Source organism: Acomys minous (genome assembly GCF_964271855.1).
Source record: "Acomys minous genome assembly, chromosome: 11".
NCBI lineage: Eukaryota > Metazoa > Chordata > Mammalia > Rodentia > Muridae > Acomys > Acomys minous.
The window spans coordinates 54,899,444-54,914,693 of NC_140492.1; the positions used below are offsets into that span (position 1 = coordinate 54,899,444).

General features: G+C 36.8%; 1 protein-coding gene across 8 annotated transcripts in view; it reads left to right on the forward strand.

The window, feature by feature from the left end:
• The window catches only part of STXBP5L (syntaxin binding protein 5L), a 236,220-nt gene that overhangs the window by 180,890 nt on the left and 40,080 nt on the right, over nucleotides 1-15,250 (forward strand). For 4 of the 8 annotated variants that reach the window (XM_084802614.1, XM_084802611.1, XM_084802608.1 and 1 more), the window contains one exon: nucleotides 11,645-11,737. The exons of the other annotated variants lie outside the window; for them this stretch is intronic. In XM_084802614.1, coding sequence (XP_084658740.1) covers nucleotides 11,645-11,737 — 93 coding nt within the window. The remainder of the gene's footprint in view (nucleotides 1-11,644; nucleotides 11,738-15,250) is intronic. 8 annotated transcript variants of the gene reach the window in all.

Below are 15,250 nucleotides of genomic sequence, written 5' to 3' on the forward strand. Positions count from 1 at the left end.
ATTATTTTAGAACTGCAGCATTTCTTCAATTTACTCTAAATTCTTTTTCCTTGCTCATCAAGAGTCTAGCCTATGTAGACCCTATTGCGTCCTGTGTGAAATTTTCTTTTAGTAAGATCTTTCAATTCTTAACTTATTGCTTTTTTTTCCCAAGATAATTTTGTTTGTATTTGTGTGAGCCTAAAAGGATATATGTGTACCCCATATGTGCAGGAGCTTGCAGAGGCCAGCCAAAGGCATCAGCTCTGGAAATGAAAATATAAACAAGTGGTTGTGTATACTGGGAGCCACACCTGGTTTCTCTGCAAGCGCCGTGCTCTGAGCTCTGTCTGCAGCCCCATGTTGACTTTACTTTAAGATGCCTCATGGACTGTTCTTTTTACATGCGCATTGGCACCATCATGATTTAGAAAATCATTGCCTCATACCTAGGGTAACACAAAGATGTTCCAGCAAATGCCCTTCCCTCTTAAACTCCCCTTGCAGTTCATTCTTCATGCCATGTTGCAGAAGCAACTTCTGTAAAATAGTACTTTGGTCATATTTTCTTGTAGTTATCAATATTTCATATAATTCAGTATCCTGTATCGGATTGCTGTACCAACCTAACCTTACATTGTCTTCCTTACTTGAGTAATAAACATAGAACTCTGCCTTCCATTCTGTTCTTACGCATTGTGTCCATCCTTGTGGGAAAACTAAATGTTATTGTTAAGAATTTTATTTATTTTTCCAGAAAATTAGTGTTTGAAGATAAACAAAAAAAAAGACACTTAGTCCAGCCTCGTGTTGTGTAGTTTACTATAATCATGCTTGCATCAACTTATAGTATAGTTTGTATTCCAACTTCACAATAATTGTGTTGCATTTCTTATTTTTATTGTTGTATAAAATTTAACTGGATACCTATATCATAGTTTATCTAAAGTACACTGAGCTTGGTACCAATCTTCTGCTACTACAGATGGATGCAGAGGGAAACCTATGCACATGATTCATCTTACACTTGTGTAAATGTACCTGTGAGATACGTTTATGAAATTAAAACTTGGGGTATAAGATTATGTGCCTGTTCAGCTTTTAAAAGCATTCCCAAGTTCCTATCTATAAATCCTAAGGAGCACTCAAATAATTTGTTATTTTTTAATTTGTGACCATTAATAGATTAAAGAGATATGTCAGTGTTACAATTTGTATTTTATGTGCTATAAGTTATGTTCAACATCTTTTTCATATATTTAAAGACTAATTTTTCTGTACACTATTTGTGCAGTAATACGTCCATAGTCAAGCACTTTGTCATGTATTAATATTAACTTTATGACATGAAGTACAAGTCATTTCTCTATTTACCTTTTAATCTTGTTTGTTGTATCTCTTCTCTTGGGCATTTTTATATAAAAGACATCAATATTTTATGCCCCCCCCCTCTCTCTCTCTCTGTCCCCATATTTTTGTGGATGCATATGTATGTTTGTGTGCCTGCATACTGAGGGCAGAGGTCACCCTCAGCTGCCTTTCCTCAGGAGCTGCCCACTGATCTGTGAGGCAGTCTCCCACTCTCGTCTCTGCTCCCCAGCAGTGGAATTATCAGGAGCTGCCACAATATCCAGCTTCTTATATGTGCTCTGGGATCCAGCTCGGGTGCTTGCGTGTGTGCAATAGACACTTCACTAACAACCATCTCCCCTGCCCTTCCTTTTTTCATTTTGCACAAGGGTTTAAGTAACTTTTGAAATTACTTATTCTTTAAATCTTAACTAACATTTCTCTATTAAAACTCCATGTTTTTCTTGCTCCATATTGTCTTTATTTTGCACAATTATGCTTTCTCTTTAAAGAAATTTATCTCCATTATGGAAATATTTTACTTGGCCTTAAACAATGTTTTATTCTTACTTATTTTTAACTCTTAATATCTCATGTATCTTTATCAATACTGTTTTCATTTTAATTTATTTTTCCTTTTTTAACTTTTTATGGTATATATTTAGTTCTTTTATGTTCATTGTTTTTTACATTTTCCTATAATTATTCAGTGCTAAATTTCCTTTTGAACTATATAATAGACTATATAAACAGAAATTTTATTAAAATTATTTTGTGGAATATGTCAATTCTTTTTTAATTTTTATTGAAAATAGATTTTTTTCACACACCATAACCTAATTATGGATTCCCCTTTCTCTACTTTCCAAGTTTCTCCCCACCTCACTTCACATCTGGGTCTACCCTGTTTCTGTCTCTTGTTAGAAAACAAACAGGATTCTGTGGGAATATAATATAATTCAATATAATATAATATAATATAATATAATATATGAAACACAAATAAATAATTAGGACAAAAGATAAAAACAGAAGAAAGGGAGCTCAAAAAGATACAAGAAATAGATAATAGATGTAGAGACCCATTTGTACACACTCAGGAATCTCATAAAACCACAAAACTAGAAGCCATACTATATACATAAAAGACATGTTAAGTAAGAAAAAATTAAATTAAAAGTTATAGTTGTTTTAAAAAACAAAAAGGAAAAGGAAATATCCCTGACAGTTGTGAGACAAGGAACCTCCAAAGACGCTGTTGAGTTCATTTTCTGTTGACCATCTTCTGCTGACCATGTGGCCTACCCTTAAGAGTACTCTGTTTTCCAAGTGAAACTCCCTAGGAGAAAATTAAATTTTCATGTGTAAGTGGTTATCAATAGGAGATAGCTTCTGGGTTTGTGTCCAGAAGCACTGGGACCCCGTGTGGTGCCAACCCATGCAGGCCTTGTGCATCCTGCCTTGGGCTCTGTTGTGCCTCGGTCCTGTTATGCTCAGAAGGCCTTGTTTTCTTGGTGTCCTCCATCCCCTAGGCTCTTACATTTGTTCTGCCTCCTCTTCCAAGGGTTCTCTGAGCCCTGAAGAAAGGATCTGATAGAGACAACACATTTAGGTCTGAGTGTCCCAAGGTCTCTCACTCTTTGCATCATGTCTGGCTGTATATTTGTTCCCATCAGCTGTAGGAAGACGCGTCTCTGGTGATGGCCGAGCAAGTCACTGATGGATGAGTGTAACAGTGTCATCAGGATTTATTTTATCGCTTTTTTTTTTTTTTAGGACGGTAGTGTTTGGCTTTCCTCTAGGTTCCTGAGCTATCTAATCTCAGGTTCTTGGCTGACCAAGTGAAGTCAGGTATGGGTTCCACCTCATGGATTGGGCCTTAAGTCAAATCAGATATGGTTGGTTACTCCCACAAGCTTTGTGCCACCACTACTTAGCACATCTTGCAGGTAGGACGCCGTCGTAGATTGATGGGTTTGTAGTTGGGCTGCTGTTTGTTTTCCTTTGGTAGAGAACAGAGTACCTTCAGGTATCAAACACTAGGGGTGAAGGCTCTGTATAGGCATCAGCTTGAGATCTCCGTGTTTAATGAGTTGTATAGGTGTTGTCTTCAGCAAGATGGCCTTGCTGTCAGTGTGTGGAGGCAACCAACAGTCTTAGTAACAGCCTGCATTGTTTGGGGTTCCCATGGGACCCCTTTGGGTAACAATTCAATTAGACATAACCCAATCTTGGTACTGTAAGAGTTGTTTGGTGAGAAGAGATGGCCAGTTAGGGCTCTATCGCTTCCATTATTTGGTGATTTGATAATATGGATGTGTTTTAGGAAGCGTCTAATGTATTAGGTTTCCATACTACCCCTCAAATGGCCCTTCATTTCAGCTGTCTCTCCCTCCTTCATTCTCCTTTTTCCTTCCCCATTTGGTACTCCTATTCCAGCCTTGTACATCCATTCTGTTGTCTTTCCCAAGACAGCTATCTGCACCTGCCAGCCCCACTGTACATCTAACTTCTGTGGTTCTATGGACTGTAGCTTATTTTCGACAACTAATATCCACACATAAGTGAACACATAGCTCACCACACTCAAGATGACATATTTTCTAGTTCCATCCTTTTACTGAAAACTTTCATGATTTCATTTTTTTAGAGCTTTTTCTATCCATTCTTCTGTTGAGGAACATTTAGGCTGTTTCCTTTCTTTTCTATTATGGGTAGAGCAGCAATGAACACAGTTGGGCAGTTTTCTCTGTTGTAGGATGAAGTATGCTTTGGATGTATACCCAAGGCTGGTAGAGCTGAATGTTGAGTAGATCGGTCCTCAGCTTCCTGAGGAACTACCACACTGATTTCCATAGTGGCTGTACACGTTTGTGTTCCCACCAAAATGGACACGTGCTCATTCGGATTGCTCCACATCCTTGCCACCATGAGCTACCCTTTGTTTTATTCATCGTAGTCATTCTGACTGATGTATGATAAAAGTTCAACAGAGTTTTGGTTTGCATTTCCCCGATGGCAAAGGATGTTGAACATTTTAAAAAGTGTTTCTCAGCCATTTTAGTTTTCTCTTTTGAGAATTCTCTGTTTACATCTGTACTCTATTTTTAGTTGGGTTATTTGTTTTCTTGATGTCAAGCTTTTAAGGTTCTTTATATATGTTTGATATTAGCCTTCTTTTGGATATGCAGTTGGTAAAAAAAAAATCTCTTCCCATTCTGTAGAAGGCCATCTTATTGATGGTGTCCTTTGCAATACAAATGCTTTCCAGTTTCATGAAGTTCCATTTATTAATTATTCTTAGACCCAGTGCTATTGGTGTTCTCTTCAAAAAGTCTCTTCCTGTGCCAATTAGTTCAAGACTATTCTTTACTTTCTCTTCTATCAGGCTCAGTGTATCTGACCTTATGTTGAGGGTTTTGAAGTTGAATTTTATGCATGATAATAAATATGAATCTATTTGTAGTCTTCTACATACAGACATCCAGTTTGATCAGCACCATCTGCTGAAGTTTCTATCTTTTTTTTCCAGTGTGTATTTCTGGTTTCTTTTTAATCAAAAATCAGGTGTCTTTAGGTGTGTTAACTTATGTCTGAATCTTCAATTTTACTTAATTCTTTCTTTTTCTTTCTTTTTTTTCCCAATACCATCCTGTTTTTATTAATGTAGCTTGTAGTACAATTTGAAATTGAAGCTGGTGATAACTCCAGCAGATCTTTTATTATTCAGGATTTTTAAATTTAGCTATGCTGGGTTTTCTCTCTGTGTGTGTGTGTGTGTGTGTGTGTGTGTGTGTGTGTGTGTGTGTGCGCGCGTGCGTGTTTCCTTATGAAGCTTAAAATTATCATTTCAGGTTCTGCGAAGAATTGTGTTGAATATGTAGAATACTTTTGGTAGGAGATCTATTTTCACTATATTAATCCTACCAATCCAGGAGCATGGGAGATCTTTCTATTTTCTTTGATTTCTTCATTTAATGTCTTAAAATTGTTATTATACAAGCCTTTCACTTTCTTAGTGAGAGGTACCCAAGATATCTTATTGTTATATTTTTTGAGGTTATTGTGAAAAGTGATGTTTCCCTGATTTCTCTCTCAGTCTATTTGTCATTGGTACAGAGGAGGGCTACTGATGTTTGTGAGTTAATTTTGTATCAGCTACGTTGTTGAAAGTATTTATCAGTTCCAGGTGGAGTGTTTATGGTCATTTATATATACTATTGTATCATCTGTAAATAAAGATACTTTGCCTTCTTCCTTTACAGTTTGTATCACCTTGATCTGCTTCAGTTGTCCTATTACTCTAGCTGAGACTTCAAGTACTATATTGAGTAAGAATGGAGAGAGTGACACCCTGTTTTGTTCCTGATTTTAGTGAAATTGTTTTGAGTTTCTCTCGATTTAAGTTGATGTTGTCTGTGGGCCTTCTGTGTTATGTTTGCTTGCCTTTATTATGTTGAGGTATTCCCCTTTTATCCCTAATCTCTCTAGGACTTTTATCATGAAGGGGTATTGAATTTTATCAAAGGCCCTTTCTGCAGCTAGTGAGATGATCATGTGCTTTTTTTCTTTAATTTGTTTATATGGTGGATTGCATTATATTACATATGTACATTTACATTATATGTAAAATGTTGATTTACATATGTTAAGCCGTCCCTGCATCTCTGAGATGAAGACTACTTGTTCACGGTACATGATTTTGATGTTGCTGCTGTTATTGTTGCTGCTGCTGCTGCTGTTGTTGTTGTCATTGTTGTTGTGTTCCTGTGCAAGTGCCTGTCTTTACTTACCAGGCAAAGGTCACCTGATATGGCCACAAAGAATTAAATCAGGGTAGGTTGGAGGAGCACAACAGGTCACAGCACAACTGAGGCTGTGACAATTTTATTGAGAACAACCACACTTTTTATACCTTTATCAGGAACACAATATTACGGCAATTGCAGGGATGGAAATTGTTGTAGTCTCCAGAATACAATGACATTTGCAAGTTGTACAGGGTACACAAGGTTAATGTCTAAGACCAACTGGCCTGTCTAGTTTCCATGCTTTCTTAACCACTAAGGGAACATAGAGAGAAACATGAAGCAGCCTGAATGCTTCACTGCCCAAGGGAGTGCATCAGTCTCTCAGGAACTGGAAGGTACATTGTGCTCCAGGAGCCATGCACTCTAACGTAAAAACAAATCTATGATGCAAGCCTCTCAAGGCCGCTAGGCCAGGCCAACTGCAGGGTTTCCTGCATTAGTTTTGTAGATATTTTGTTGAGAATTTTTACATCTATGTTCAAAAGAATTGAACTGTAATTCTCTTCCTTTTGTTGGATCTTTATGTTTTGGGGTATCTGGGTAACTGTGGGCTCATGAAACAAATTGGGCAATATCCTTTCTGTTTCTCTTTTGTGGAATAATTTGGGGAGTGTTGACATTAGCTCTTTGAAAGTCTCATAGAATTCTGCACTAACGTCATCTGGCACTGAGATTTGGGAGGAGGTGGTAGACTTTTAATGACTGCTTCTATTTAACTAGAGGGTTATAGATCTGTTCAAATGGCTTATTTGATCTTGATTTATCTTTGGTAAGTTGTATGTGTCAAAAAATATACATCTCATTTAGATTTCTCAATTTGGTGTATGTCTTTAAGATTCTCTTGATATCCTCTGTGTCTGTTCTTATGCCTCCTTTTTATTTCTAATTTTGTTAGTTGAATACTATCTCTTTGTCTTTTAGTTAATTTGTAATAAGGTTTGTCAATATGATTAATTTTCTCAAAGAACCAACTCTTTGCTTCTTTGGTTCTTTGTATTGTTTTTGTTTTTAAATTTATTGATTTCAGCCTTGAGTTTGAATATTTCTTGCCATCTACTCCTCTTGGGTGAGCTTACTACTTTTTGCTCTAGAGATTTCAGGCGTGCTGTTAAGTTGTTAGCATGAGGTCTTTCCAATTTTCTTGGGTAGGCACTTAGTACTATAAAGTGCCTTTCCTCTTAGCACCACTTTCATTGTGTCCCATAAATTTTGTTATGTTGTTATGTTGTGTGTTCATTTTCATTGAATCCTAGAAAATCCTTACTTTCCTTCTGTCTTGACCTATTTCTTACTCAGTAGAGAGTTGTTCTGTTTCCATGAGTTTGTAAGTTTCCTGTTGTTTCTGTTGTTTTTACTATCCAGCTTTAACCCATCGTGGTCTGATAGGATGCAGGGAGTTATTTCAATTTTCTTTTATCTATTGAGACTTTCTCTGTGTCCAAGTATGTGGTCAGTTTTGGAGAAAGTTCTGTGAGGTGCTGAAAACAATGTATATTCTTTTGTGTTTGAGTGAAATGTTCTGTAAAGATCTTGTTTGGTCCGTTGGGCTTATAGCATCTGTTAGTTCCACTATTTCTCATTGTAGTTTTTGTCTGGATGGCATGTCTAACTGGAAAGGGCATGGTACTGACATCTCCCACTTCAGTGTGTGAAGGATCCATACATGATTTAAGCTGTAATAATTTCTTTTATGAACTTGAGTACCCTTGTGTTTGGTACATAGATGTTAAGAATTGCAATGTCTCTTGGCAGATTTTTTCCTTTGATGAGAATGCCGTGTCCCTCCCTGTCTCTTCTGATTAGTTGGGCTTTGGAATATCTTTTTCTATCCTTCTAATCTGAGCTGATGCCTATCCTTGACTGTAACATCTGTCTCTTCAGTGCAGCAGAAGAATGGATTCTGTTTCACGTCCACCTTGTTACTCTGCTATATTATTGGGCACTTGAGACTCACTCCTGTGGCAGATATGTCCAGAACTAGGGGACTGTCAGTCGTGCAAATGTGCAGACTTAGCAAATATACCACCAATACGTTTTCTAAAGCCCTTGTACTATACTTCCACCTAAAGTTCTGAAGAGGTCCATTTCTTCCATATACTTCCTGATAGTCCGTGTTTGGGCACTTACTATTAAACAGTCACTTTGAAGTGCATGCAATAGTATCTCATTGTAGAATTAAACTGGATCGCACATCTCTAATGTCTGTCGATTTAAAAGAGTTCTATGTGTACTTACTAGTTATCCTATTTTCATAAGACATTTAACTCTTCATCATTGTGATTGGGTCACCAACTTTTCTTTATTTCTTATTCATAGGTGTGTGTGTGTGTGTGTGTGTGTGTGTGTGTGTGTGGTGCTGGACAGAAGTCTTTTGCTACATGTGTATGGTAATATATCTTGTTCCTTCTCTGTGGCTTTCCCTGTACTTTCTTAAAGTCGGTGCTAGTTCTTCTTTCTTTATTTTCTTTCTTTTCTTTTTTTTTTTTTTTTTTTTTTTTTTTGAGACAGGGTTTCTCTGTGTAGCCCTGGCTGTCCTGGACTCACTTTGTAGACCTGGCTGGCCTCAAACTCACAGCGATCCACCTGTCTCTGCCTCCCGAGTGCTGGGATTAAAGGCGTGTGCCACTACGCCCGGCCCCTCAGTGCTAGTTGTAATGTTAATTCATCTTGATGATGTTTTATTTTATTGGAATGCCTCGCATGTTTTTGTTTAAGGAAAATTCTTGTCCAAACTATTATCATGAAACAATTTTACTGCTACCATCTAGAACTGTATTGTTTTTTATTCCACGCTTTAACTTCCATTTGGAATATGTTCTATATACAATATGAGGAAGGAGCTGTTTAACTGTCCAATTGATGAGTGGGATTTAGGTATAAATTGCCATTCCCTTCACTATACAGAAGTAGAGCTTTTGCTATAAATCAGTGCACTTTACCATGTTTTTCATGTGTGTATGTGCATGCATGTGTGTATATGTGTAGGCTTTAACTTCTAAACAGAATGGACTCCATTTATTCAGATCATACTGTTTTAATTAATATAGCTTCATAAATATTACAGACAGTGTAGTTTCTCTAAATTTTTGGTCCTTTTGAAAGGTTCTTTTATATATTCTAATTTTGTCACTTTTATGAATAATTTATTAATTCACATGTAAGCATATTTACATTGCTATTACAGTTTTACTAGCTATAAATTAATTAGGTATAATTACATGTTTAAAATATTGAATTTCCCCTTTGTATTACACGTTTGTGTGTGTTCTTTGTCTCAGTAGTAATTTATAATTTTTACTATAGAGGTCTTGTTCTTCTTTTATTAGACTTATTTTTTATATTTGATTTTTCAATTATTATAAATGTTATTTAATTTTCTATTCATTTGTGGATAGAATATAAAAAAACATAATTCGTATGTATAAATGATACTTGCTTCCAGCAAACTTGTTAAATTTATAAATCCAATAGTTTATAAATTCTTTTGGATTGCCTACATATTTAATTATATTCCAAGTATAATGACATTTCTATTTCTTCTAAGAAAAAATGTTGTCTAAGGCCTCCATATAATATTGCATAGATGTGATGTTAGGAACTTCTTTGGGACAAGACTAAAATGTTCATAATTATGAACACCTTTACCCCTCCTCAGATCGTGTTTATTCTTTAATGAGAGTTAGAGCACCTCTGGAAACACCGCTGCTCTTCCTTTCTGAGCCAGCCTCAAGGGGCCTGTGTGCAGTCAAGCAGGGTTCTTCAAAGCAGCACAGTTTTGACTACTTGTGTGCTTTGCTTCTTGCATATAAAATAATGTATTATGATGAAATTAATTTATCACCTCAATGCTGATGAAGACAGTTGAATGTATCTTCCTAAATAGGGCAGATATAGTCTTTTCCCTATGAAAAAGTTTTTAGATATTTCTTCAATATCTTTAGAAGAACCTAAATCTTCATCTCCGTTCCGCTCCCCCACCCCTGCTCAATCCACTAAAATTAAGTGGAAATGATCATCAACCTAAGTCTATTGGAATAAGATAAACTAGCACTTATGGAAAACAGTTATCAGTTTATAGTTTTTCTATGTTCTCAAAGTCTCTTACCCTAGCAAACGACAGATGACATAGATGGAGGTTCTGATTATGAAGCATTTCCTTGAGGTAATGAAAGACAATAGAGTGTAGATCGGGAGCTATAGAATCCAGCGAGGCAATTAGAATCTGATGGGCTTAGTATTCGAGATAATGTAATGTTTCATGTCTGTTATTCACTTACTAAACTATTCAACCAGTATCTTCAGTTTCCACAGTAAGACATTATGCTACACACAGAAGAAAAATTAAGAACAGAAAGTAAACACACTTCATCACAAATGGAACTAAAGTCCATTTGCAGAAACAAGTATTATACAATTAATGTTAAAAATTAACACTTTATAAAGCTATGAAACCCTTTTCTTGCTCAACAGGTAATATGTGTTGGGTAGGTGCTAATATTCAGTCCTACCCAAGTCGCCCAACAGAACTATAATCTTCTAAAGAAAACATCCCGTTTTTGGAACAAAACCTTACAAACTCAGTAAACCTTTACTTGCAGGGTTATATCTGCCCAAGAGCATGGGCCTTTTTTCGAACCCTTCGCCTGGGAGAGCATCGTCTTCTATGGTTCCCATCAGATCTCAGGACTCTTTCTAATTCTGTTACTACCATCAGCCTTATAATTCCTATTTTCCACAGCCTACAAAAAACTGATTAAGCAACCAAGTCTGTTGAAAATTAGGGTGACAGATATTTATTTTATTAACCATGCCATTATTATAATGTCATAAAATTGGTGTCATGAAAAAAAAGTCAAAAACAGAGTACCCAGCTCTGTTTTCCTCAGTCTTGGGCTTGATCTAGATTCAGTGGCCTAGGATTAGTCCTTCTGGTAAATTATGTGTGCCTAATATCCCACTGCATCTTCAGAGAAACTTTACTTTGCCATCTTTTGATAATATATATATATATATATATATATATATATATATAATGTATATAGTATCATTATATACCAGATGATAGATATAGATATATAGAGATAGGTAGATATAGATATATGTATAGGTATCTGTTAAATAAAGACACAAAATAGGGCTGGGGAAATGGCTCAATGAGTAAAGTACTTGTCACATAATTGTGAGAACTATAGGCCAACTCCCCAGTACCCACATAAGTATGAGGTAGTGTTGTAGCACTTGAGAGGCAGAGGTAGAAGACCCCGGCAACACCAGCAAGCTCTGGATTCAAATGAGAGGCCCTGCCTCAACACAGATGATGTAGAGTGATCTAGAAAGATACTTGACACTTCCTCCAATCTCCACATACGTGCGCACACACAGCCCAGCCCAGCCCAAGCACAGACCTCCCGTGTATTAATTAGGAAACTAGCCTTTAAGATACAGTCTTACTTCACTTGGGCTGAGAAATTCCATGCCAATAGTCTTGTATTCCCTTCCTTTAGGACTGGCTACCAGAACTCCTGAGGCAGCACCAGGCTTTTATAGGAATGAAATGGCAGCTGTGAGACAGAGGAATCAAGTACACCACTTGCCAGGTGAAGGTGAAAATCTTTTCTATGAACAAACCAAATACTCATTTCGTCCCATTTTGCTTCACAGTTTAAGACTTGATTCTCATTTGTTGTGCTGAAAACACAGGTCAAAATGTGGCAAAGAAAGGCATGTTGCTGGAAGCACGTATTCAACCCAGAGCCACTTGCGCCATGTTATAAAAGCAGGGACTCGGAAGACTTTGTTGTCCTGATCTTGAAATGATCCATAGAATTCTGATACTTAAAAAAAAAAACATACAGCTGAATAACTTCATGAAGTCCATGAAAAAGTAGGGCAGGACAAGCAGGAAAATTCAGAGGATTTTTAAATTTCTACCAATTAGGAAGATTTTATTATAGGCTCATCATTAGCTTTTATAATCCAGTGAATTAATTTCTGTAACTAGCAACGACCATTGATGATCACACCGACTCTATCAAAGAATTGTCACTTCAGAAAGTTTTCCTGAAGAATTATCCTTCGTAGGTTTTATCCTCATAATAGTACGCAGAAGCCTTAACACCCTAAACTGCTCATTAGGACCCAAATAAACCAGGCTTCATACATTTCTTGAGTTAGTCATTCAGTGAAAAGAAGATGTCTCCAGATTTGGTTTGTTTGTTTTTGTTTTGTTTTGCTTTGTTTTGTTTTTAGAGACAAGGTTCCTCTGTGTTAGCCTTGGCTGTCCTGGACTCACTTTGTGAACCAGCCTGGCCTCAAACCCACAATGATCTACCTGCCTCTGCCACCCGAGTGCTGGGATTAAAGGCGTGCACCACCACCACCCGGCTCAGATTTGTAACTTTAAGGAATTACTAATATTATAGATCTCAAGTAAGATCAGTAGCAAGGAAGATAAAAGTCATTGTTAAAGTTTTACAGACAGTAGTTTCTATATGCCCTTTTTTTGGGTGAGAAAACTAAAGCTCAAGAGTATTTCAATGGAAATTGATAAAATTTCAATTATTTCTATATGGTTGGAAAACCTAAGATTTTATCCCCTCCCCCAACCCAGTGTTCATTCATCATATGAGAAAAGTAATGTGAAATTTACATAATAATTACTGTTAAAATCACATGACTGAGCAATGAGAAAGATGTAGCTGAGTTATGAAGAGACAACATCTAACAAAAATACTTTTTAAATCTTGAAAAATACACCTTTCTTGAAATATCAGGAGAAAAAGTACTAAGTTCTAAGAAGAAAAAGTTCTAAGAAAAACCTATTTTGAAAATTACATTCTTTTTGTAGTTTATAGAATTAATATAAATACTAAACTTGATTGTAAAAAAACATATAATCTCTATTTTGTAGTACTTGAACATTAATAAGGTATTTTGGTTATTATTGCCTTATTTGATTTTTACAGCATCTCTATAGGCTGATGAGGAGCATAGTTCTGTAACTCACTGCAGGGTATCTTCTGAGCAACACCTTAGTGCGAGCCAAGATCATCACGACACAAGGTCATCTGATTACTTGGTCCAGATTAAATAAATGGTCACAAGTCATTCTGCTTCCTATTGTAAGATTTTAAAAAATTAGATTGAAAACCAAGATTTGATGAAGTATATGAAATTAAAATGAATAGTCACTAATTAATATTATCTAAACATATATAGTATATAATATAATATTAGGTAGATCCTGACAAGACACAAATTCTCATGATAATAACTCCCTGCCCACTCTATCTTAGCCTCTTCTTTTAAGAAATGGGCAGATATGGCAATACAACTGGAGAGTTCAGACCTCACACGGCATGTCTTCTTTAAACTTTGCCCATACAATATCCAGTGTATTTGTCCTCTCAGTTTGGGGGTTAGGAAAGCAAGGAAGCAGGAAATTCCATTGTCATACTAAACCAGTCAGTTACTCAATAAATATGTAAGTACACAGAAAAACATCAGAAACATTCTCATCAAAACAATTTTTATTTTAAATTAGGGTGAGATTTGTGTATTTCCTGGAAGACGTCTGGACTACACAGGCAGTATTTTCATGATCAGGAATGTTGTGCTGCTCGGTGTAAAGGGCACGACTTTGAAGGCAGAAAATCCATCGCTACATTAGTTAGCACACCGCAGTATATGCCAACTACCACTACAAACATGGAGGCCCTTGTTCCTCCTGACTATTCTAGGCTTGCAAGTGCTCATTGTACCTTGGCCACTAGAAATCAAAAGGCAAATCTAGTTGTTCAAGAAACATCTGATCAACAGGCTTGAATTAGAAACTTGTGGCCTATTGCTTTGTGGTATGCATTATCATCACAGCCGGGGTAGCCACTAGCACTTTGATTCTGCGTTGGGCCTATTTCAAAGCTATTAATTCAGCCAGAGAAAGGAGAATATAGGTGGCATTTATTTGGAGTCATTACATCTTTCTAAAGAACCACACCACACTAGTCACTGACACTAAGTTGAATGAACAATTGACAAAGGGGCATTTAAAGGCAATTAAAGGACATGCTATATTCGTGGTACCTGAAGCCACCTAAGCAAAACCATATTTTAATGTCTAAAATACTGTTTATCTTTAAGGGCTGCGTGTATTATCCCATTCTGGCATAAGCTATGATAAGCTCAAGTTGATTGCTTTGTCTTATCATTAAAATTAAACCTAAATTTGGGAAGCATGAATAATAATCATTTTACAAATGCCTATAATCTGCTGGTGTGACCTTTAAGCCTGAATTTGTAGATGCACTTTGCTATAAGTGAGTCCTTTTAATTATTTATATTCCCTTTGCTCTCTCATATAATCTTTCTTAAAAGAAACTTAGGTAAATCGGCTGGGGACACGGCTCAGTGGACAGAGTGCTTACACAGCACGCCTGAAGCCCTGAGCGCACATAACACATAATCCCCACATAACACAGACTAGGTGTGGTGGGGCATGCCTGTTATCACAGCACGCAGGGAGTGCAACAGGTTGGGGGGGGGGGCGGATCCTGAGTGTAAGATTGTCCTCAGCCATTGAGACCAGCCAGACTATATGAGAAACTATCTCAGATGAATCTAAAGGAAACTTAAATTGATGGCTATGGTTTAATAAGATAGAGCAAATTATGAGGATGTTTTCCTTGGTGCTTTCTTTCTCATATGTCAGCTGTATTGAGGTATAACTAACAAAGAGTAACATTTAATTCTGTTATGTATGACTCTATGAGTTTTATTTCCTTTGATTTACTTTTATTTTCAGAAAGTATGCCGCAGGACATTAAAAATAACATTAAGTTCCTGATAGTTTGCCCAGAGCCAAACATGGCTGGAGTCATAAGAAATCAGATGGAGCTGGGGCTGCAGCTCAGTGGCCACAGTGGTTGGGCTCTTGCCAATCGTGCATGAGGCCATGAGATATTTTCTCCCTGCAAAGAAGGAGAGAGGGAGAGATCGAACTGTAATGCTTGTTGACACAATATTTCCGGCCCAGCCCAATTCTCTGTCACACTGTGTTCTATATTACTTCCTGTAACCAGTCAAGCAGCTATGCCACAATGACTCTGTTCTGT